Consider the following 24243-nt stretch of genomic DNA (forward strand, 5'->3'; position numbering starts at 1 on the left):
GCTATCTGTGTTCTCCAAGGTCAATTCCCCACTCACCATTAAATGCGTGCTCGTCACTCCAAATATCCAGGTTTCCTGCAGAACTCCCCGCTACACCAGCGCTGAACGCGCATTCACCCCGTTTCTGTCGCTCCCCCCCCCTTCCAGCACGTGTTATTTTAGAACCTGGGGAGGAAGTAGACCTTTTAGAAAAACACGTGATCAATCTGGAGCGGTGGGGAAGTTGGGGGGGGGGTGAATCCGGATTCGAAGTACCCGCCCTTGTGGGTGACGTGGAGCCACCCATCCAATCAGGATTTATTTATTTACTTATCTATTTATTTAATTCACGAAGCTAAAATCCACGTGGATACGTGGCGACATGGGGTTGTTTGGAATGATTTTCTGATTTTCTGCAACACAAAGGAACGCTACACCTTGTATCCACGTGGATACAAGGAGACAAAGCAGCACAGAAACGGGGCGTTGAATTGGTTGCCTGCCCTGTTCCCTCACTCACCCACTCGCCCCCTGCCACCACTTACTCACCTGCCCACTGCCACCATTCTCGTCTTCTGCACATGCTCGCACAGACATGGATCCGAAGTGCAAAAAATTTAAAAAATCCTGCCCCAGCACAACGCAGCAGCCAATCAGGAAGCCCCTAAGCGGATCGCGCGGCAGATCCGGGAACAGTGGGGAATTCAGCCTGGCTGCTGCGTCCCTTCAGCAGGGGTCGTTTGGCTGCAGTGGGGGCCATTGAACCGCGCTGAAAATGTCCCGAATCAAACCAAACCTGTTTGTCTCCACTTTCATTTTTCCAGTGGGAAATCAACCCAAAATGCCTTTTTCATCTCTCGTAAATAAACCTCCAACCCATGCACACTGCAAATGTCTCAGAATTTCCTGGCATTGTATCACCTGCTGCCCTTATCACACTTTACCCGAAACCCTCAGTATTCTGATTTCAACACAGAGCTTGCAAACGGAATCGGTTGAGCATCATTATGCAAATAGACCAGCTTGCTCTAGATTTGGTTGGACTTTTAAAATACTGATGGCATTTAGAGTTGTCTAGCTCCCTTCTTCCATCCCTGTGGACAGAGGTGAGATCCAGCAGGTTCTCACAGGTTCCCAAGGGTAGGTTACTAATTATTTGTGTGTGCTGAGAGGGGGTTACTAATTGGTGATTTTGCCACGTGATTTTTGCCTTAGTTATGCCCCTCCTCTCAGCAGTAGCATGCAGAACTTGAAGAAGTCTAGCAGGAGGTACACCAGCGTGCGTGGCAGCCTGCGCCTGCGTGCATTTGTTTCCTGCCCAAGGACTGGCACAGCGGCTTCGTCCTTGTCGCAGCCCTGCCCAGGAATGCCCTGCCCCCAGAATGCCCGGCCATGCCCCCGTTGTGCCCCGCCCAGCCCCATTGTTGCTATGCCACAGTTTGAATCCCACCACCATGGGAACCTGTTACTAAAATTTTTGGATCCCACCATTGCCTGTGGAGTATAAATAATCTCCACAAGTGATTTCAAAACTTGGCTTGAGTCAGTGGCTCTGATTTGGCATCTATTTTTGCTGTTTTGTTAAGCCACAAATGGCAATCATTTCATTCGAGGCAGAAATATTGCAAGACCGACTGGGCCACAGTTTGATTCCGTGATGAGAGACATCTGGTTCTCATATGATTTGCTAAACTGCCCCCCCCCACCCAGCAAATGAAAAAACACGGTGGGAATAAAAGCACTTCTGTGTTGTACAGTTGCCATCCTCCAGGTAGGGCTTAGAGATCTCCAGGAATCACAACTGGAGACCAAGATAATTTCCCCTGGAAAAAATGGCAAAAAATTCTGTAGCATTATACTCCACTGAGGCCCCCCCCCCCCGACTCCACACCAAAATTTTAGGAATTTCCCCTCCCAGAGCTGGCATTCATAATTTGCCTATGAAGAATGTTTGGCCCCTTCCGCACATGCAGAATAATCCACTTTCAATGCACTTTGCAGTTGGGTTTTACTGTGCGGAATAGCAAATTCCATTTGCAAACAATTGTGAAAGGATTGAACATGCATTACTCTGCATGTGCAGAAGGGGCCTATGAGGGGGAGGCTAGAGGAAAAATCCGTGGTCGTGACCAAAATAGAGAGAAAGGAGACCATGTCAACAGGCCGTTTGCAGAGGCGGGGGGGGGGGGCATGTATTCTTTCCACCCTGCTAACTAGTCCGTCAACAACTTTAGCTGTCAACTGGGGTCTTGAACCAATTTTTTTTTTTATTCCTGGGAAAGTGACTGGGAATTTGCCCTTTCCTGTTCTGTGCATGACCTATGAATCCAATACCTTTCCAAGCCTTGAGCAACAAATGTAGGAATGCAGAACCGATTTTATCTTTGCTCCTTAATTTGCCTCCTCTTTCTAGTTATGGAGTAGCCTGATCCAGAACGGTCCAAATCATCAAATTAAAAGTATTCCACATGGATAAATATAGGCTGCCACAGAACATCTTGGAGGAACAATGGTCATGTACAATTATATAACATAAGCCATGCACAGTTATATAACAAGAATGCTGAAGGGGAGGTTCACAGCTGCTTACACAAGAGTAGACTTCTGAGTTCAGTGAGACTACTTTGGCATAAGTAGGTTTAGTTACATGAAGCAAGTAAACAAGAATGTTCATGCTAATTGCATGCAGGCATTTCCTCTGAGTGGTCTTTTGTCTTCTGGAATGAAACAAGGAACATAGCAGTCTTTCCTTCAAAACCTTTAATGAAATAATTTCTTGCCAGCTTTCTTTGGCATATTGTCTACATGTCTTAACAACAGACATGAGTAATAGGGGAGCTAGGGAAAACGTCCCAGCCTCTGTTCTGGTTTCCCACAAAGCTTGCTGGCTTAGCCAACGGAGGGGGAATTTGCCATGGAGCAGCACACCAGAGGTGGCCAGCGCCAAGATGTGGAAGAATGGGGACTCAAACCCAGTTCTCCAGATCAGAGACCATCACTCCTGACCCCTACACCACACTGGCTTTCTCAGAACAGAATGTCTACAGAACTTGTGTGTGGTGAGGAACTCGCCCATCAGGAGATGTTGGTTTGGGAACAAATGTTCTCTTCCCTAACCCATCCCCAGTTTATACCAGAAACCTTTAATGGACCACAAGTTGAGTAACAATGTACTCAGTGTAATTTGTTGGTACATGGGAAACCTGTAGGCTACACACTTGTCAACTGGTATCTGGACAGTACCCTTTCAGACTGCAGGTTGTGGAATACTTTTCCAAACACACCAACCTACCCACCCTTTGACTTTGAGGCCCCTTCCGCACACGCAAAATAATGCATTTTCAAACCACTTTCACAACTGTTTGCAAGTGGATTTTGCTATTCCGCACAGCTTCAAAGAGCACTGAAAGCAGTTTGAAAGTGCATTATTCTGCATGTGTGGAATGAGCCTGAGCTTCTTTTGTTTTGTTTTCGATACACACATGCCTGGGTCAGCTCCACTGTGTTTTGTACATTGCTGTAATGAAAAGGCATCTCTTACCACAGAGAAAGAGCAGCCATGAATCACCACGGCTGCAGTTGTTGCACAGGAAGGGCAAGAGGAAGTCACTGGCATCCACCCTAGTAAGGGCGGATGGGGGGCCTCCAGCCAGGCCCCTTGAGGGCAGGCAACGTCACTCAAGGGGAGGCCGGCCAGAGCCTACAAAAGGCTGGGCTGGCCTTTATGCTGGCCATGACCTCCAGCCGGCCAGCAACTTGCCCTCCCACCTCTCCCTTTAAGCTTTGCTGATGTGTTAATGCATGCTTCTTTGTCATAGCCATTCGGTGGTTTGGCACATGGAAATTGATCTGAGGGGGCCAAGGGAGGGAAGCTAAGGAGCTGCCCCCCCCCATTTCAGGTATGGAATGCTATAGCAAGAGGCCGACCACCCAACTGAGCATCACAGCGAAGCTCCAGTAAGAGGCCGACCACCTGCTGGAGCTCTGCGGCAGTGGCAAGGGCATCCGTTCAGCCACCAGGGGGCGGCAAGAAGAACTACTTGCCCAGGATGCACCCCTGGGGGGGGGCTGCCCAGTGTTCCAAATCAGATCAAAACCCCATGCTGCGCCTCTCGCTTCTTATTGCACAATAAACGGTTGGCTATGGCCAAGTAATTTACCCCAGCCAGAAGTGTGATGTGGTTATTGGGTCAAGGGGCTCTGGAAAAGGGTGGTCTCATCCTTGGGCGGCAATTACCAACACTTTCTACACATACACACTATCAGCAGAGTTTAAAGCGGAGCCACTCTGGTAAGATAAGAAGGTGTTTAGTCTTCTTGCACTCACTGCAACCTTCTACCACACTTAGAAAAGAATACTCTCCATGCAAGATGTTCTTTCCATAGGAAGGCTTTTACTTTAGCAGTTGCAAGGTTACGCAAGTCTATAAGATTATACAGAACTCTTCAGCAATAACAAAGTACTGAACTCAACTCAGACTCAGTCTCTATCTCTCTGAACTTAGAATAGCATATACAATACATACATCTAACAGGATACTTTTCCCCGCCCAGGCCACAGCCTATCATTGGTCTAGAGTTACAGTTGAACTAACCAATCATGTTAAAGGTTAACTGCTTCTTTGCCCCTAGACTGTCTCCGGCCTCTGGGGTTTTGCAAACTTCTGCTAATTTGAAATGACCCTTTAGTGAACTTTTACCTCTTTTTTATATATCATGACACACACATGCACATGCACACACACATTCTTGTTCCTGCTGGGTTGATGAGCAGCAGCAGGGCCTGGGAGTCAGGAGCGAATGATTGCCCACCACAACCGTCATTTTCACAATGACACCAACTTCTTCTTCTTAGACATCATGAAGAGGCAGATGACCTCTTCTCCAAACATTAAGTCTTAGTTAAATCTAACAACCTTTCTATACTCTGCACCACCAGCCCAACATTTAATTGTGTGGCACCTTTTATGAATGAAGGGCAGAAATAGGATATTTGGAGGGGGAACCAGGGAGAAACAAACTGGGTTACCAGAATTAAGATACCTTTCAGAGATGTTATCACTTCGGCCTTGAAACCTGTAAGGTTTTCCTCCCATACCTATCTAATCAGAGACACTAATCCAGATTTTTGTGCTCCTCTAACACTTCGTTAATTCTGTTTTCTGTAGGAAACTGAATGATCCATCTGAAGATTTCTTTGGGGGCCCTCGTCTCCTTTAACCTATAACGACTCTCCTTTAAAGCCGCTCGGCCATTCTTTGCCACACTTGGATGGAAGTATCTGCTGGTGTCTCTGCCCTTACATGTTTCCAATGGAGCAACTGTCCCTTGCAAACTTTGCAACACTCCCATTTTCCACAAGAACATGGGTCAACAATGCAAACAAGTGTCAGAAAGGCCCTACAGCTCCAGCCAGCCCGACCTTCTTTGAAAGGAGACAAGGAGCTCAAAAGTAAGATGGCTTTTCTGAAGCCAGGTGGAGAGTGTTTTTCAAAATATTGTCTGAATTAACAGGTGGCTATGGAGTCACAGGAATTTGCAGCTCAGAGAAAGGAGTTTCTCAAGTCTACTCATGGCTTGGCTCCTAAATCTTGCTTGCATGTGTACTATTGGGTATATTTGGTCAATATAGCAGAGTTTGGCCTAGTCACGGAAGCATGAAATTGGGTGCAGTAAATCAATTCTCCCAAGAAGTAAATTGCAAGAAGGTGAAACTTACATTTTATTCCAGTGGATCCTGTTCACATACAAGCTCCGGTTGATAGAAAAATAGAAATCTAATCTAAAGAGTACATTTCTCTAACATGAAAGGTCAGTGACTCCAGCATCATGTGTGTGGAAGTATGAGATATCAGTTTCTACAGGAGTGACCTGCAAAAATATTGGTCTCCATGGCAGGTCGTTTCCCCACTTACCATTGACCACCCTTGCTGCACGCTACTCTCAGCACGCGTCATTTCTGGCGCGTGCCCAGGCTTCCCCACGTCATCAAAAGGAGCCGTTTTGAGGTGCGCCAGGAATTACGCGCGCTGAGGGGGTGCAAGAGCAGCAGCATCGGGGCGGCTGTGTTGTTGCCGCCCCTGTAGTGGGGAGTGCAGCGGGACCCCGCGCTACTTGGCGAGAGTAGTGCACAGCAGATGGTAAGTGGGGAAACGACCGCAGTTCATGTGGAGAAGTGGCGACTGAAAAAGAAGGAGGTGGGGTCAGAGGGCAGCTCCCAGGGTCAGACAAAAAAGGCCCCTTCCACACATGCAGAATAAAACACTTTCAATACACTTTCAATACACTTTGCAGCTGGATTTTACTGTGCAAAATAGCAAAATCCACTTGCAAGCAATTGTGAAAGTGGACTGAAAGTGCATTATTCTGCATGTGTGGAAGGGGCCAAAGAGAGGAACATTCCATTCAAGAAATAACACTTATACATGGGCAACCCAATTTGGGGAGGGGGAATCCCTCTCTGGAGCTAATGCAGCCCTGCGGCAGCGTGGCTGCCCACCCCGCTGGGGCGAAGGGCAAATGCACTGGTGTAGGGACAGATCACCTGGGTTCTATGGCACCTGGCCCCAGAGGCAGAGCAAGGGGAAACTGCACCCGGGGCACAAACGCACCCTGTGCCCCTGCTGCAGCGTCACCTGCCCCCGCCCTGTTTTGGAACGCCCCCGGAATGCCCCCATGCCCCCTCGACAGCCCAGCCACACCTCCACAGCTGCTCCACCCGGGGTGTTGTGCCTCCTGCCCTTTGGGCGCAACATTACTGCCTGACCCAGAAGCTGCAGTTTGTTCCTAGGCTCACCAGTGCAAAAAAGTAGCACTGGGTGACTAGGAGCATTTTAGGGGCACGGCAGGGGGTGGAGCCAACTTTAGTCAGTTTCCACTGCCTGCCTAGCCTTCTGCCGGGAACAGTCCAGCAAGCTTTAGGAACTGTCAATAATACTGTTGCTTTCTCAGCTGCCTTTGGCAGTAGACCAGCCACAGGGCAAAAACCTGGGAAGAGGCAAAATATACCATACTCAGAAGAAGGAACTGAAAAAAGAAACTGGTTCAAAGAACACAGTTGGCACAGAGAGTGATGCTGGAGGCCAGGGGGCAGACCTGATATCTGGTCTGTGGGCGTGAAGGCCATGGGAGGTTAATGCTAGTATTTCCCAATGACCTTGGAAACAAGCTCAAAGCCAGAGTAGCTATTTCAAAATCATATATACACAGCACCTAGAGATCATTTGCCTGTTGCAAAAAGTCCACCCTAGATTTTAGACTGGGGTGGCTGGAATAGTAAATGGACTTATTGTTTAAAGCATTTACAGGTTGCCTCTCCAGTTGTTGTTTTTTAAAGTCAATCATAAATACATGAACTCAAACCATTAAAAACCCCAGCCAAGAAAAACCTGGGCCATAAAAGTACTTAACGAACCTTAAACACAGGAACACATACAAACACAAAGTATAATAAACTATCCAGAGCGTAGGAACATTTAAAAAGTCAGAACATGAAAGAACATAAAAACTGCAGGGCTTAAAGCATCTGGTAACTTAAAAGACTCTTATAACAGTCCCCGAGCTGGAAGCAGACAGTTAAAAACAGTTAAAAAGAACAACCCCCTAGTTATCCTGGATGAACAGATATGTTTTTGGCCTGGTGCAGAGATGGGATCCAACCCGTTCTCACCACTTCTCTAGAAGTGGATACTAATTTTTTCTGAGTGCCGAGAAGGGGTAACTAAAGCAACCTCCCTGCCCAATAGGGACTGGAGGGGCGTGTGTGCAGTGGCGCCACTGTTTGAATCCCGCCACCATCGGAACCTGTTATTAAAATGTTTGAATCCCACCACTGGCCTGGTGCCCTAAAGAGAGTGAGACAGGTGCCAGATGAGCTTCACAGAGAAGGCCATACCACGGATGAAACCCAGTTTTTTTAAAAAAAAAATCTATGAACTCACACAACAATCTCCAATATTTCATTTAGAGTGCAGCAGTGTTAATTGTGCATTGAATAACATTGTTTGGTGAACTGTCAGCAGATATTTAGCTTTGTTGGAAAGAACATTCTAGCTAGGGCTGGGGCCCAAACACTGCAGATGGATCGATGATCTTCTGCACCATTTCTGCTGAGACCTCCGTTTTTGAATCATGGGTCAATTACCCACAAGCACTCTGCGATGCATTGGAACAGGAAATGCACCAGGAAATGCACCGCTGCGCTGAGCGAGGAGGTGTGTTTGGGCAAGATTTCTTGTCCTGACACACTTTCTCTTACTCCGCGCATACTTCTCAGTGAGAGCACTTCTGGTGCGACCAGAGAGGGGTGAGGCCGAGGAACACCAGCAGTGGGTAATTAACCATGAAGTGTAACTTACACAACATTCACCGTGTAAAGCTATGGTTTGTGCCAGCTGCAAATGGGATTATTAATAAACGCCAACAAACAAAACGCGCAAACTGTTCTCAGGTGTGAACGTTTTTCGTTCAAGCAGCAGCTAAAATTACTCCATTATGGGTTTAGCAGAATTAGCCTTGATAATTATGGAGGCTAATTTCAAGACGCATTTGAAGCTATTGTTGCATGCTATGATTATCCAGCTACTGAGAATGGACTCAGAGACTCACTCTCAGATGCATCATGAATAGCAGTGTGGAAGAAAAGAATCGTACCACGGTTGCCCTCTTACAAGAGGCAAACCTGACCTCAGCAAGAGAATTTGTGATAAGTGGGGAAACAAAGAAATTGTGAAGCTAAAGTACAGGGACATGTCCTCTCAGGACTGCCCGCATTAAACGGACGTGACAAATATCACAGATCCCAACCTGTGTATAAAAGGAGAGGTGCATATTTATTTATTTATTCATTCATTCCATTTATTTGGGAACTTATGCCCCGCCCTACATAGAGGTCTCAGATTGCAAACAACAATAAAAAAAAGTCCACATCATATAAAAACACCCAAGTATCAGAATACAAAATTGAACAGTTATAAAACAACAGCCGAATGGCTTCTCATCATATAAAAGTCATTAAAAAAACTTCCCCAATACTACCCACTCACATTCACTACCCCCACAGCGGCAGCCTCCGGAGGGGTCATCAAGGGGGTCAAAGGCCAAAGGCCTGAGTTAAGGGGAAAATCTTCACCCGACACTGAAACCCATAAAGGGTTGGTGCCTGGAGAATTTGCAGGAAAGGAAAGATCGGGTACAACATATCATGTCAAAAACAGCATGGCAAATTGGGGCTGATGGGAATTGTAGTCCATAACATCTGGAGTGCCAAAGGTTCGCCACCACTGTATTAGATGGTGAATTGCAGCCAGGTGGGCAGCTCATTTTTTCCGGTTTTGCCTGGTGAATTTTCACATGAGTGTAGTCCCAACTCTGAGCGGGTCTCCAACCTCCAGGCAGAGCCTACAGTTCTCCTGGAATAACCAGTGATGACTACACAGATGAATTCTCCTGGAGAAAATGGCAGATTCTGTTGTATCACATCCACATAAAGCCTTCTGTGAAAATTCTGCCATTCCCAAGGCACCACTCCCAAATCTCCATTCCTTTCCAGGCTTGCCTATTTCCACAGTCCCCGTTGAGCATGAGAAAAAATAGCCAGAAAATGACCTTCGCAGAGATGCTCTAAGAGTTTCTGCATGTCTTTACCATAGAGATTGGGGGAAATTCCTAGGATGTCATCTGGAAGTGATATCCCATTCTCCCCAAACTTCAAAGGTATTAGGGATAAAACCATCCAGTGTTTGCTAAGGCAATGTTGGCCACACTAGGAATTTCCCATCTTGGAGTTCGCAATATTAGATTCAGATCAAAAGCCACATATGGAAGACGCGTAACTCTTCAACCACCACTCAGTCTCATTGTTTGAAACTGGGATCATTGCACTGTCCAGAGCCCTTCAGGGGTGGGTGATTCTAAAATCTAATATATAAATAAATAATATATAAATAAACTATTATCACTAAAAAAAAGTTTCTAAAAGAAACATATTTTCTTCCTTTTAAAGTGCTAACAACAACACAGGGAATAGGGTTACAGACCAGCTATAGCATAGGTGTCAAACTCGTGGCCCTCCAGATGTTATGGACTACAGTTTCCATCATCCCCTGCCATCATCATGCTGGCAGGGGATGATGGGAACTGTAGTCCATAACATCTGGAGGGCCACGAGTTTGACATCTGTGAGCTATAGCAACCATTCATGGGGACAAGCAAACCAGCATTGCTGTGATTCCACAGCATCAGCTCTGTCATGACTCTAGAAGTGACATTGTTGCATTAGGGCAGGGGTAGGGAACCTGCGGCTCTCCAGATGTTCAGGAACTACAATTCCCATCAGCCTCTGTCAGCATGGCCAATTGGCCATGCTGGTAGGGGCTGATGGGAATTGTAGTTCCTGAACATCTGGAGAGCCGCAGGTTCCCTACCCCTGCATTAGGGCAGCAGACTGACCATAGAGTTTGAATACAATCCTAGAATGCTACTCTAAAATGATGGCACTACTCCCAGGTTTGCACGATAGAGTTTTTGGGCAATTTCTCAATCAACTGCTGTTGCTGCTCAGCTTTTCCTAGAAGTGATGTGATCAAACTTTTGGTGCTGGTGAGTTTTTTTTATTTTCCACTGTTGCCACTCCAACCAATTGGAACTTGGGGCCCAGACCCTGGGATCAGTAGGCCTGGAGTTGAAGAGTTAATTTTATTCATTGCGTGGTCCTGATCTGAATTGGAGCTGCATTCATGTGTAATTTGCCTTTTACAGACTGACAGAAATCTGTTTGAGTAGAGCACTGACAGTGTGGGAAAGACACTGCCATACTAACAGGTGCTTTTCCTGGTCAGACACTTTACATAGTCCTGTACTTAGCCCACAGTCCTCTACCGATGACATCTCACATGATGCAATTAAAACATACGGACAAGGAAGTTGCATGAAGATGGTGGCCCAGATCCTTGCCTCTGAGCAATCATGGTCTAGGGGGCACAGAATCTATACGGCTTTTAAACTATGCTGATCTTGTTGGTGGAACCTATATGCACACTTTGTATATGTGTAGACTCTGTACCCATATGCTGGCAGTCGCAAGTTGGTATGATTCAAAGTTTTATTAGATCATCTTTGTCAATTTCACATAGAGCTTGCCATGTAACCATTCAGGCACAGACACAAACAAGCAAGGGCCATTGGATCAGCTTTGTCAATTTCATATTGAACTAGCCACTTGAGGTTAAGGTGAAGATAAACTGTGTCCCTAGTTACACCCAAATGAAATTGAGCAGGAAATGCTGCAGTAATGACTGTGCATTACTGCAACTTTAATTGGCTAGAAAATGTATGTTTTTCAGGGGAGGGGGCTGCATCTTTCTGTTCCTGCAGGTAATGGCGCCTGCTCCAGTAGGTTGTTTGGGCTTCCATTTTTTGTGGGTAGTTCTGAATGGTAGAAATACAGGCTGAGACATTTTTGAATTGCCACCTCAAAATGTAACTGCACAGTACTAGAGCTCCTGTGCAAAAGAAGAAAAGGGTGGAGGGTTGTTCTTCTGCATCACAGATGATATCCCACCACCGTTAGCAATAATATGTTTTCAGCAGTAGCATGTGGAATAAATGCAACTGAAGAGACCAAAGGAAAACAATGGGAGTGGGGGGAGGAGGTGTGCGGAACAATTTCACAGGAAACATTTCCAAGACACAAGCTCTGACCCCCGGGAAAGTCTAGGGTAAGCTCTGCATGCAAAAAAAGGGCCTCTGTCTGGGTTTTTAAATGTTAACAACTTCTATGGTCTTTTATGCATGTATCATGTTTTTACTTTGCAATCCATGTTCCCTGGACAACCAGCCTAAACATGTTCTAAATAAATAAACAAGCCATGTATGTGGAATGCTTTGAATAAGAAAGATTTTTCCTGCCAAAACCATTCACACTGATATAAGAGGCTGTTAAGTCCCATAAGAGAGTATTTGTTACCTGAAAAAAAAATCCCTTTCCCTCAGTAGCAGTGAGTCAGTTTTTGCAAATCTGCTGAATCGGTTTTGCTGACATGCAGTGTCTTTTTATTCCTCAGCTGAGTCCCACCCCACATAATTGTTCAATTGGTATATGGGGTGTGGATTCTCACACTTGTTATTGGGTTTTTTTTGCACATAAGACTATATTGCTACACATGACTTAATACTAGTACTAGTAGATGTGACTACATCCCCTGGCAACGAGTTTAGAGACCAATTCTAAGCCGGCCTACTCAAAAGTCCTATGTTATTCAAAGAGGCTCACACCCAGCAAAATGTTTTTAGGACTGAGGCCTAAATTACTTCCTTTTCTCCACCCTGAGTCTATTTTTCATCAGCTTTCACTGGGTATTCCCCAGCTTCAAATACTGTGGGAGATGAAGAAAATGTTCTCTATATCCACTTTCTCCACTCTATGCATAACTTTATTAAATCTCTTTCATATCCATTTTTGTCCTAAACTGAACAAATCACATACTACTTTAGCCTTTTCTCATCCAAATGGCCGGAGAGCCACCAACTGTCTGAACCAGGCCTATGTCTGTTTAGAAAACAGATGTGTGTGGTTTTTTGGGAGGGGGGGAGGCTATTTGAAAATGTGGATGTCAGATGCCACCTAGTGAAAGACAGAAGAATATGTGTCTGTACTATAAATTTACTAATCAAATTAATAGTGAAGTGCTCCCTCCCCTGGGAACTCTGGGAACTATAGTTCTTGGTGGAAAGCTAATGGCCCTTTCTGGGATGGAGTACTAACCCTGGAAAAAAGGAGCCAGGAATCCTCCCCAAACGGAGGCTGCAGAAACAACAAGGAAGCAGGGGGTAAAATGGGGAGGTCTGCTGGGCTGTCATGACACTTTGTAAAAAGAAAAGCATGGGGAAACCCCACTGTGAAGCAAACAGCCATAGGTTAAGTACAGCATGCATAAAGGGCCTTCCCCCCCCCCCTGTGTGTGTGTGTGTGTGTGTGTGTGTGTGTAGAGTACTATCAAGTTGCAGCTGACTTACAGTGACCCTGTAGGGTTTCTAAGGCAAGAGATGCTCTGAGGTGGTTTGCCATTCCTGCCTCTTCGTCATGACCCTGATATTCTTTGGGGGTCTCCCATCCAAATACTTACCAGGGTCAAGGCTGAGTGTGTGTGATTGGTCCAAGGTCACCCAGCAAGTTTTCATGGCAGGGGATTTCAACCTGGGTTTCCCAGATCCTAGCCCAACACCCTTACCACTATACCACCCTGGCTCTCTTAATGGACTAATCAACATGTCAATTATGGATGCTGTAAAATTGCATAGTTTCACTTACGCAAATAGACTTTCTCATCTTTGCTCTTTGTTAGTCTCGTGCTCTGCATTTTTAAGGATTTTGGCTCTATAATCATAGAAGGATACTGATCCTTGGTTTATTGTACCCTAGCATAGAGGTGAGATTAGGATTTGGGAATGCATTCTGGAAAAAGATTTAGACAGAGAATTATAATTTTATAAGCTGAAAAGGCATTTATTATAAAAAGTAACCGGAAACACAATACAAGGCAAAAAACACATTTCTGTTCTGCAGACAGATTTGACTCAATCAGGTTCAAGGTTTTGGGGTTTGCAGGTTTCCCTCGGAAGCCTGCAAACCCCAAAACCTTGAACCTGATTGAGTCAAACAAAACAGCAGCCAGCCAGACTATCAAATCGATCAAATGTAACCTTCCTGAGTGATTCAAAGCTAATATTCAGGATTATATTAGAAGCTTGTTCTTACCAAAGGGAGAAAGAGCACAAGAATGCCTCCTCTAGAAGAAGAGCTAGTTAAGTTGGTGGAAGGCTTCTTAAACTGGAGAAAAAATTCAAACTTTGTTGAGGCAGACCTTTACCTTATCTGTGAGTCAATCTGTTCTGTGGGGCGAGAGATGGTCAATTTTAGCTGACCAGACTTGGAAATCTACCTAACAAAACTGGGGGTTTGTCTTAAGCGTCAGCTTCAATGAAACCTTGGGCCTGGTGCCCCTCCACAACACAGCCTATGAGAAAATTGTTCACAGCTAGGAAGTCTAGTCAAATTCATCTTTGCCCACCTCTCCTGCCACTGGGTAAATACCCAGGCTTTATTCCCAGATTTGCTGCCAGTAATGCTAAGCAGCAGCCCAGGTCAGGGTTGTAAGACAGGAAAGGCATTAGAAGATTATCAGCAGTACGGGTTAAGTCACACATTGCAAAGTTTACATGGCGGACATGGGTGACTCCATAGGGACTTTTGGTCAAATGCGTAAGGTGAGTTTCACGCTGGGCAATCCAGGGCAGGGCAGGACCTGAATACACCTAGGAATTAAATTCCCAGGGTGTAACTCACAGAACACTTCTGTTGACAGCCAACACGTTTGTCGTGTAGACTGCGAAACTGTGCGAAGTGGCCCTTCGGCAACTGTGTACTCTATTCAAAAATAACTTTGTGGAGGAAAAGAAAACAATTCAGGGGAAGTGAAGTTCACAGCTGAGGCATAGTTAGAGAGCGTGGGGGGATTTAAACCATGGGGCCATGTTCCTCCAGGAGCGTAACATCCATTGGGCAGTTTGGGCAGTTGCCCAGGGCATCAGAATTTTGAGTCACATGGGGGCATGTGAGCGATCTGGTTTTTTTTCACATTTTGGCCTGCAGGGGGTGCATTTTTGATGTATCAGCACCAAAATTGCAGGGTATCATCAGGCGACTGTTCTGATGAAAACCCCCAAGTTTGGTGCAGTTTGGTTTAGGTGGGCAAAAATTATGGACCCTCAAAGGGGGTGCCCCATCCTCCATTCTTTCCAATAAGAGCTAAGGAGATGGGAGCTGCCACTTTGAGGGTACATAACTTTGGTCCCCCTGAACCAAACTGCCCCAAACTGGGGGGTAGCATCAAGACCACCTCTGGATGATACCCTGAAATTTTGGTGCCAATATGTTTAAAAATGAACCCCCTCCAGGCACCAATTACCTGATGCAAAAAAAAAATTGGTCATGGTGGGGTGGCCACCTATGGGGGGGGGCATCCAACTCATGTTTTGCCCAGGGCTCCAGTTTGCCTTGTTACACCTCTGTGTTCCTCAGCTATGTCCCTGGCTCACAGATGCAGCAATTATTTTCTGTGGACCACACAACCGCTTACAAAAACGCCACAATCACAGCACAGACAGCAAGACAGCCGAGCATTCTGATAAGCAAACAGGGGGCAGACATGGCGTTGGCCCCACTGCAAGCCTGCACTGCACGCGTCTTTGTGGCCTTGACAATCCTCTCTTTCTGGGTTAGGATAGCATCTCTGGCTCCTTCCCACTTCCCGGGACCATTCAGGCGGAACTGCACTGGAGAGCAGGGCCCGAAGAACACTTTCCAGGCCAGCTTCGGGTCGGTCAGAAACAGGTTCAGCAGGTGGGGCCTCACTCCCGACAGGGAAGCCAGTTCGTCCATGTGATCGACGTATTGCACCTGGAGGGAGACGTGCTGGCTGGAGGCGTACCTGAGAACACCGGAGGGGAGTTGCATGGTATTACTTGGTCCCTGCGGTCTGGCAATAGTTCAGAACAACAGGGTAGCTTGGGCTTCCTACCGTCCCCAAGTTCGGATTTCCAGCTGGATAGTGGCAGATGAGGCCAAGGGCCAGCAGTCTGACTTTGGCACTGGTCAGCTAGATGGCCAACTGAGGGCGCCAGCAAGTCCCCCATACAATTAGTTCTTTGGAGGCTGTGCAAAAATTGTCCCTGTTATTCAAATGGGCATTTGTATGAACGTGGCTCTTTCCACACAGGCAATTTGAAACTTTTTGGGGCAGGAAATAAAACGTTTCCTCCATGGAGTTCCACATAGATTTTACCCCAAAACGTTTTATTTCCAGCCTGAAAACTTTTTAAATGTATCCTGAAGAATAGTGATTCTTCTGCTGAAACACTATCAAAACTTTTTTTTTTTTGCTATCAAAACATTTGACTTGCTGTGTGATCTCTGTTAAGATGTTTCCCGTGCCTCTCTGGAGTCCCTGGACTTGCTCCTTGGCGCCAGTTTCAGAGATCACTCCAATCAGCCTCACATGTTTATTTTCATCAGTTCGGGGGGGGGGGGGATTGGGGGAGGTGACATCTATGAAGAATCTCTTACATGAACTACGGTGGATTGTATCACAAAGTGATACAATTCCATTAATTCCATGAAGAATTGAACAAAATGGAAAAATCACAAAAGGGCAGTCAGGAAGTGTTTTGCGGGGATGATTGTGAACAAATGGGGGGGGTTGAAAACACGTTGCAAACATCTTGGGGCCCTTGTGCAGGAAGGGTCTATGTCTAGTTTAGATGGGCATTTGTGTGAATGTATCTCTCATGGTCTGGTTTTAGGATCCAGATCTTTACCTACATAATATCAGTGAGATTCTTATATCCAGTGAGAATTAAAATGAGATTTTAACCAGCCTCGAGTATTTGGGGGAAGGAGATTTTTTACAATATGCCACAAATAATCACTGAGTTCTGAGGCACAATTGCTGGTAGAGATACAAGAGCTTCCTCCCTGCTTGTTTTTTCCCCAGGATTGTGTGAAAGAACCATGTCAGAGGTACCATAGACAGGTCCCATCCCAGAGGATTAGCACCCTCACTTCTGCCTGGGTGTTGTTCAAGTCAGAAACAACCACGGATCTGGCTCTATCAATGTGGTCCCTTTATAGGTGTGCTCCTGCTGGATGGACACAGTCCATGGGGAAGCAGTGACCACAGCAGATGTGGGTACGGCATGAATCAAACAGCATTGCTTCTGAAACACGGTTTCTGATAAAGCAACCTGGCCCACTTTGTCAAGTGATACAACTGAATATTCTGTTAGAAGATCCACTGCTTATTAAGCACCTTGGTCTGCTGTGTCAAAGGGTAAGTTGAGATGCTTACAAGAAGTCCCTGCATCTCTCAAGATGCATTCAGAGTCCAAACAAGGCATGAACCACACAGAGCCTACCTGACTACTTTGGAAGAAGAAGAAGAAGAAGAAGAAGAAGAAGAAGAAGAAGAAGAAGAAGAAGAAGAAGAAGAAGAAGAAGAAGAAGAAGAAGAAGAAGAAGAAGAAGAAGAAGAAGAAGATGATGATGATGAAGAAGATGAAGAACAAGAACAAGAAGAACAAGAAGAACAAGAAGAACAAGAACAAGAAGAACAAAAACAAGAACAACAACAACAACAACAACAAGAATAAGAACAAGAACAAGAAGAACAAGAACAAGAAGGAGGAGGAGGAGGAATAGTTTGGATTTATACCTCACCTTTCTCTCCTGTAAGGAGATTCAAGGTGGCTTACAAGCTCCTTTCCCTTCCTCTCCCCACAACAGACACCTTGTGAGGTTGGTAGGGATGAGAGAGTTCCAAAGAACTGTGACTAGTCCAAGGTCAATCAGCAGGAATGTTGGAGTGTGGAAACACATCTGGTTCACCAGATAAGCCCCTGCCACTCGTGGAAGAGTGGGGGATCAAACCCAGTTCTTCAGATTAGAATCCACCTGCTCTTAAACACTACAGCACACTGGCTCAAATAGAGACCTGGTGCACACCCTGTTTTAGTGAGAGTGTATGTAAAGCAGGTTTCTCACCATGTCTCGTTTTTCTTGATCTTCTGACCAATGTCACCCATCATCACATCAACTGAAGGCAACTTGATTAGCCCTGAAAAACAACAAAAAGGTAGTGCTTGGGGACTGAGCAGCCTGAGATATACAAAGCAGTCTCAAAACATTACAGCCCATTAAGTGATTTGGAACAGCGCACCAGACGTTTCCATCAAAGCTGTCAAAATGCCCCAGACCGGTCCTCCAGAAAGTTGCCTTAGCTGAGATGTGAACTCTTTCATTTAGGCAACTTTACACACAATTTTTTAATGTGAAAATGTTTGTGCTTTATACGTTTCAGAGGCCCTTTCTGCATGGGCCGTTTACAGCTCCCTAGGGATGGCAAGAACGCCGTCCCTAGGGAGCTGTTCACATGGGGGGCGCAGCTGCTTCGCAGCCGCGCCACCCTCGCTCCCCCCCAGCGGCGCGAAGCCACCATTTCCCCACCTCGCTCCCCAAGAGAGGTTTTTGGAAAATGGCGGCTGGAAGGCGCCATCCCCCCCTTTCCCAATCGATTTACCTTCCCTGCGACCTTCCGGGGTGTCGCCGAGGCCTGGGGACATGCCCCCCTTGCCCTGCGACTCCAGAGCGGTCGCGCAGGGCAGGGAGGGCGTGTCCCCTGGCCTCTGCGATGTGCTGGAAGGTCGCAGGGAAGGTAAGTCGATTGGGAAAGGGGGGGATGGCGCCTTCCAGCCGCCATTTTCCAAAAACCTCTCTCGGGCGAACGGTCCCAGGGGGGTTGGGTCGGCGTCATGTACGCTGACCCAACCCCCAGCGTGGCCGTGCAGAAGCGGCCAGAGTTTGGGCAGCCCAGTTACAGGGGTCCTTGAAAATGGAGTTGCCAATTGCTTTGAAACTAGCACCTTCTGCAGGCAAACCCACTTCTCTCCACACCTTCCTGAAACAGCACTTTATGCATGAACACATTTATCTGCCTTGTACGGAGCAGAGCATTCAACATATCTAGGATTGGCCTCATCTACTGGGACTGGCAGCTGCCGGCATAGATTCAGAGAAGGCTGCCTTCTCCAGCTCAGCTGTCTGATCTTTTTAAATTGGAAATGGCCAGGGCTGAACCCAGACTCTGAGGAAGGAGAACAATACTTGAAAAAGAAAATAGTTTGGATTTATACCCAGCCTTTCTCTTCTGTACAGAGATTCAAGGCAGCTTACAAGCTCCTTTCCCTTCCTCTCCCCACAACAGACACCTTGTGAGGTAGGTGGGGCTGAGAGAGTTCCGAAGGAGTGTGACTGGCCCAAGGTCACCCAGCAGGAATGTAGGAGTGCGAAAACACATCTTGTTTAGCAGATAAGAGTCTGCTGCTTGTGTGGAGGAGTGGGGAATCATACCCGGCTCTCCAAATTAGAATTCACCTACCCTTACTGACTATAACAGAAGTTCAGAGGAAGTGTTTCCTACACGAAACGAGTATGCATCAGATAGCTCATCAGTGTACGTTGTTGTTTACCTTTGGGCTCCAACTGATAACAAGTTGGGATAAGCTGTACATGTGGGAAAGGCCTATGAATGGAATGAGAGCCAGGTTGGGGAACCTGACCTGTTAAAAATTGTCACATCTAGTTTGAGCCTCTGAGTAGATTTGTATGAGTCCCTACATTCAACTAAATGTTTCCCTTTTTCTCTGTGAGCAAAAGTAACTTCCAGCTCTAGCACAGAATCCTGCAAGTGCCTTGATGTGTCACTATATATGCATATTATTGGGAGGGACATACCTGCCAGAGGGACATGGGGTATCACATGTCCCCAGGCGCATGCCATCTAATCACGTGAGGGGTGTGCCAGGCCCAGGTCACGCTTACTGGCTCCGGGCAGTAGACCTGGGTGCTGGCTCTGGGTGGTAGATCTGGACACCTTGCCGGCTCCGGGTGGTAGACTTGGGCACCGGCACCGGCTCTGGGTAGTAGACCTGCCCCCCCTCGGAAAATTCAGATTTAATACTTACCATTTTCCCTTGGTAAGTATTAAAAAGTATTGGTATTAAAGACTTTTGCCCTCCCTTTTCACATAGCTCAGTGCAGTTCCCAGTTACTACTTATCACTGAAACTCTGGCATCCATATTGAGCTGGAAGTCCCCTTCATACACACAACAGAATTTCCCTTTCGTCCATTGGTGTCCCCGTGCTAATCCTGAGCCACACTTCCCAGAGTCTTCCTTTGACCTGCAAATATCTCACTTGGTGGCAGTCAGAAAATGCTGCTTAAGAACAGGCCCACTGCATCAAAGCCTGCCTGAAACTGTTCTAGAATTTTCTCTGGCACTCTCTTACCCTTGAAGACTCTTGTGGCCCAGCGGGCCTGGAGCTCAGCTATTGGCATAATGGCTCCCAATGGTTGGAGAAGGCCGATGATGGCCAGCGTGGGTCTTTCCAGATGTGGTGGGAAGACAAACTTGTACAGTGGAACCCGGTTATTCTTGACGCTAATGATGCTCTCGTCTATGAAGGGGAAGGCAAAGTTGTATCCCGTAGCAAAGATCACGACGTCGACGTTTTCTTCCCAGCTGCCGTCTTCAAAAACCACCCCTCGCTCAGTGAACTCCCTGACATTCGGCTTCATCAGCACCCTGCCAGCAATTATAGCATTGGGGAGGTCATCTGCCGCAATTGGATACCTGCTGAGGAACCTGAAAGGTGATAGGAAACAAAAGATTTCTGATGTTTTGTATGCACCAGAACTGAAATCCGCATAACCCAAACTGAAGGCTTGCAATGGCAGAGGTCTTGGGGAAAGCAAAAGTCGCTATATTTGTGGCACTCTTACCTCCTGCACCAGGAGAACACTCAGTGCCTGATTCTTCCGGTCACTGTTGTGTGTGAAGTAGGGTAATGTCAGTGGTGTTCCTGCCTAGGGACAGGGGGTACCCTATGTCCCCGGGCGCCCCCCATTTGGTCACGTGGGGGCGCGCCAACATTTCAGGGTCGTTCGTGTGTTTTAAAAATTTTTAAGTGTTTTTTCAAGTTCTGGCCTGCAGGGGGCTCATTGTTAAGGCTAGCGGCACCAAAATTTCAGGGTACCATCCAGAGACTGTCCTGATGATACCATCCAAATTTGGTGATGTTTGGTTCAGGGGCAGCAAAGTTATGGACTCCCAAAGGGGGTGCCCCATCCCCATTTCTGAGTGTGTAGGCAGGCTGCACATTTTTGATGATAGAGGCACCAGACTTTCAGGGTGGCTCCAGGAGGGCCTCCTGGTAATAGCATCCAGGTTTGGAGACCTTTGCTTCTGGGGGTTCAATTTTATGGGCCCCCAAAAGGCTTATTTTGTTTCCCCACTCCTGCACGTAAAAACCTGTGGGCTGAGTTCTCTCAGAACTCTCTCACCTCCCCCCCCCACCCCACTCCAGAAGCAAAGCTCACCAAGCTTGGATGCTATTACTCAAGGCCTCTTGGAGCCACCTTGGAAGTCTGGCGCCTCTATCTTCAAAAATGTGCAGCCTGCCTCAGAAATTCCTCATTAGCTACAATGGAGCAAAGTCACTGCAAAACAAAGAATCTTGGGCAAATTTCTTGGGGTGCCTGGAAGGGGTGTATTTTTAAAGCTAGTGACACCAAATTTTGTCATCCTGCAGGAAAAGTCGTATTTTCAGATCACTTGAAAAAAGGCAACAGCAAACTCATGGCAGCCATTAATTCATTGTCACATTTAATTTGGTCCCGTGATCAGAGACTGAACCAAAAAACCTAGAGCTCCATTTCTTTTGACTCGACAAGTGTTTCACTTGATGGTAGTTCCTAAACTCTCTGGCCATTTTCAGATGATCAGCATGTTTGCTGGCCCATAGTCACACCTTTTGTAACCAAATATTATTTCACAGATTATAGTTCAGAAGGAAATCCATCACTAATTATAAGAAGCAGTCAATTTGGTCCAATGTAGGCGATAGACTGAATCAAGTAGCTGAAGAAATAGTCAGGTAGGATGTGAAGTACATCCGCAGGATCCAGAAGGCGTATTCAAGAATTCTGATAACTTGCTGAGAATGTATGGAAGCATTGGGTGATATATTTTAAAATACAGAAAGCCAACTTCAGAGGGTGGGACATCAGCCAGAACAAATTGTTTGTCTGTGCTTGAAGACCTTTGTGTGTACAAAAATTTATTTTACCTCCCCAACAGCACAGAGGGAAATACTGGATACAGAATTTGGTTTTCTGGAGACACATTCAATTAAAAAAAAATAAGACAAGTTTCTATTCCTTATGGATGTAAATACAAGCTTGTATGGGCAAAGTGTAGTGAAGTCTTAGAACCCAGAGTTGTTGCTGGATAAAAATTTTAGCAGCCAGGGGTGAAGGCTCATTCCACACATGCAGAATAATGCACTTTCAAACTGCTTTCAGTGCTCTTTGAAGCTGTGCGGAATAGCAAAATCCACTAGCAAACAATTGTGAAAGTGGTTTGAAAATGCATTATTCTGCATGTGCGGAAGGGGTCGAAGTTTCAACTGTAGTAAAAATGATTTAAATGGCAAAAAATGCAGAATACTTTATGCAAAATGAGAAAGAATGTGCATCTTTGTACAGTTTACACAGGCAGAATTCAGCCTCTCTAGAATTTGGATTTCTTTGGCACAGAATTCTGCGTATTAATACATGAGCTAGAACATTTCTTTACAACCATGGAGGTTAAGGAATTGTCATGTTTATTTGAATTTCTCTCATTTTGCTTTTTAAAGTGTCTGTTTTGAAGTTCACTTGCCCATTCCTTCCCCTACCCAAAACTTTGAATATTAAGAAATTCTCGCCTTACCTGTGCTGGGGTTTTATACCATAATTCTCATGGTTAAATCTTGTGTTCAGCTTTCTCTCACCCCACAGGTTCACCAGAGCAATGGGCAGAATTTGGCGAAGGAGAGTTTTGAATCGCGTAAAATGCACCACATCCAGGGGGTACCCATCATCAGAGACACGGTTTACCACCCAAGTGCCAGTCCTGGTGCTCAGAAAGATCTGCCAGGAGGAGAAAGGAGCAGGTTAAGGGGGAAATTTGCCAAGAATTGCTGCTGTGAGCCAAGTGTGGTCACTCTAATTTTTGAAATACAATCAGTGGAGATCTCCCTTCTACTTTGAACATCTTCCCCCTTTGTTTCAAATTTGTGCATGTTTCAGTGGGCTGAGATCGGATACCACAGACAGAACTTCCATATCACCTTAAATTTCAAAAGTTGAATCAATTCACAAAAGGTTGCTCTGAGAGCCAGCATGGTGTAGTGCTTAAGTTGTCAGACTAGGACAGGGGTCTGGTAATCAGGGCTCTTGAGCCGCGATGCGGCTCTTTCATAGCCTTTTATACCTGAGGGAGTTCTCCACATGGCCTGAGGTTGAGGGTGGGGCATAAGGCATGTCCCTCCAGCCCTCCAGAGCAGCGCTGGAAGGAAAGGTGAGTCGAGGGGCCGAACCGGAGGCAGCTCCGTGCGTGAGAGCGCCGCTTTTCGCATCCCCTCCATTCACCTCTCCTTCCAGCGCTGCTCTGGAGGGCTGTAGGAACATGCCCATGCTCCCCTCTGACCCCAGGAGGTTGGAGGGTAGCGTGGCCGTATCCCTCCAGAGTGGCTGCCATCCCCCCTCTGGCTATCTCTGCAGTTGTTATCGCCCTTTCTGCTCCCACGGAGCAGTCTCCTGCTCCGCCCCATCGGGCAGAGGGGGGGTTTCCCTGCTCATGGCGCTGCTGTCTCCCCACAGTGAGTTAGCGCGGTGGCACTGGGCAGGCCGCAGGATGCCATCCCCCCCCTGTGCTCCTGCCAGCAGTGCATGCGATTGCTCACTCCATTATTGGGGCAGAGGGGGTATCCCCTGCCTTAGGTGCCTCCTCGCTTCCCAGTGCTGGGAAGGAAAGGTGAGGGGTGATGGGGCTCTAACCGAGGCGGCTCCATGCGGAGCCATCTCTCCGGCTCGGTCGATCTTTGGGGCCGTGGAAAATGGGTCCAAATGGCTCTTTGGGTGGTAAAGGTTGCTGACCCCTGGACTAGGATCTTAGAAACCCTAGTTCGAATCCCTATTCTTTCATGGAAACTTGCTGGGCAGTGGCAGACCAGCCATTGGGCAAAATAGGCAGTTGCCCAGGGCACACCGATTATATGGTCACGTGGGGGGCATCCAGCATAATTTTTTGTGTTTGTGTGTCTGTGTGTGTGTATACCTCCTTTTGTATATGTCCTTGAATCTTTTTCAAGAAAGGCAGCTTATACATGCATGACCAAATAATTAATAAGTAACCACAATGTGCCATTTAGCCCCAAGTCCCACTGAATGAAGCAGCACTCATTTTTGAGCAAGCAGACATAGAGTCAGGTTCAGTGGGACAAACTGCAGCTGGATCAGAGCCCCAAACTGCATCCAGCATCAACACCCATTTTTAGAACACAAGGGAAATACTTTGCCACCTGCTTAGTCACATGGCTAAGGTCCACAGAGATGTCCGCTCCCGAATTTCCCAAGCCTATCACAAGAATCCTCTGGTCCCGGAATTCTTCGGGATGTTTATATTCCCGGCTGTGTATAATTCTCCCTTTAAACTTTTTGACCCCTGTGAAGATGGTGAGAAGGAAAAGAAGAAAAGAGAGAGCCATTTTGACTCAGCTGCTCAAAGCAGATTGCTGTTGAAGGTATGTCAGGCAGTAGTAAAGTTCT

The 24243-nt window shown here is 46.6% G+C and overlaps 1 protein-coding gene across 1 annotated transcript in view; it reads right to left on the minus strand.

Annotated features, from left to right (window-relative positions):
• Positions 1–14835: 14835 nt before the first annotated feature.
• LOC125432357 (flavin-containing monooxygenase 5-like) overlaps positions 14836–24243 on the minus strand; it is an 18262-nt gene continuing 8854 nt past the window's right edge. The window contains 5 exon segments of the mRNA XM_048495805.1: positions 14836–15467; positions 17576–17648; positions 19881–20236; positions 22364–22563; positions 23997–24139. Coding sequence (XP_048351762.1) covers positions 15113–15467; positions 17576–17648; positions 19881–20236; positions 22364–22563; positions 23997–24139 — 1127 coding nt within the window. The 3' untranslated portion in view covers positions 14836–15112.

Source organism: Sphaerodactylus townsendi, linkage group LG05 (assembly GCF_021028975.2).
Source record: "Sphaerodactylus townsendi isolate TG3544 linkage group LG05, MPM_Stown_v2.3, whole genome shotgun sequence".
Taxonomy (NCBI): Eukaryota; Metazoa; Chordata; class Lepidosauria; order Squamata; family Sphaerodactylidae; genus Sphaerodactylus; species Sphaerodactylus townsendi.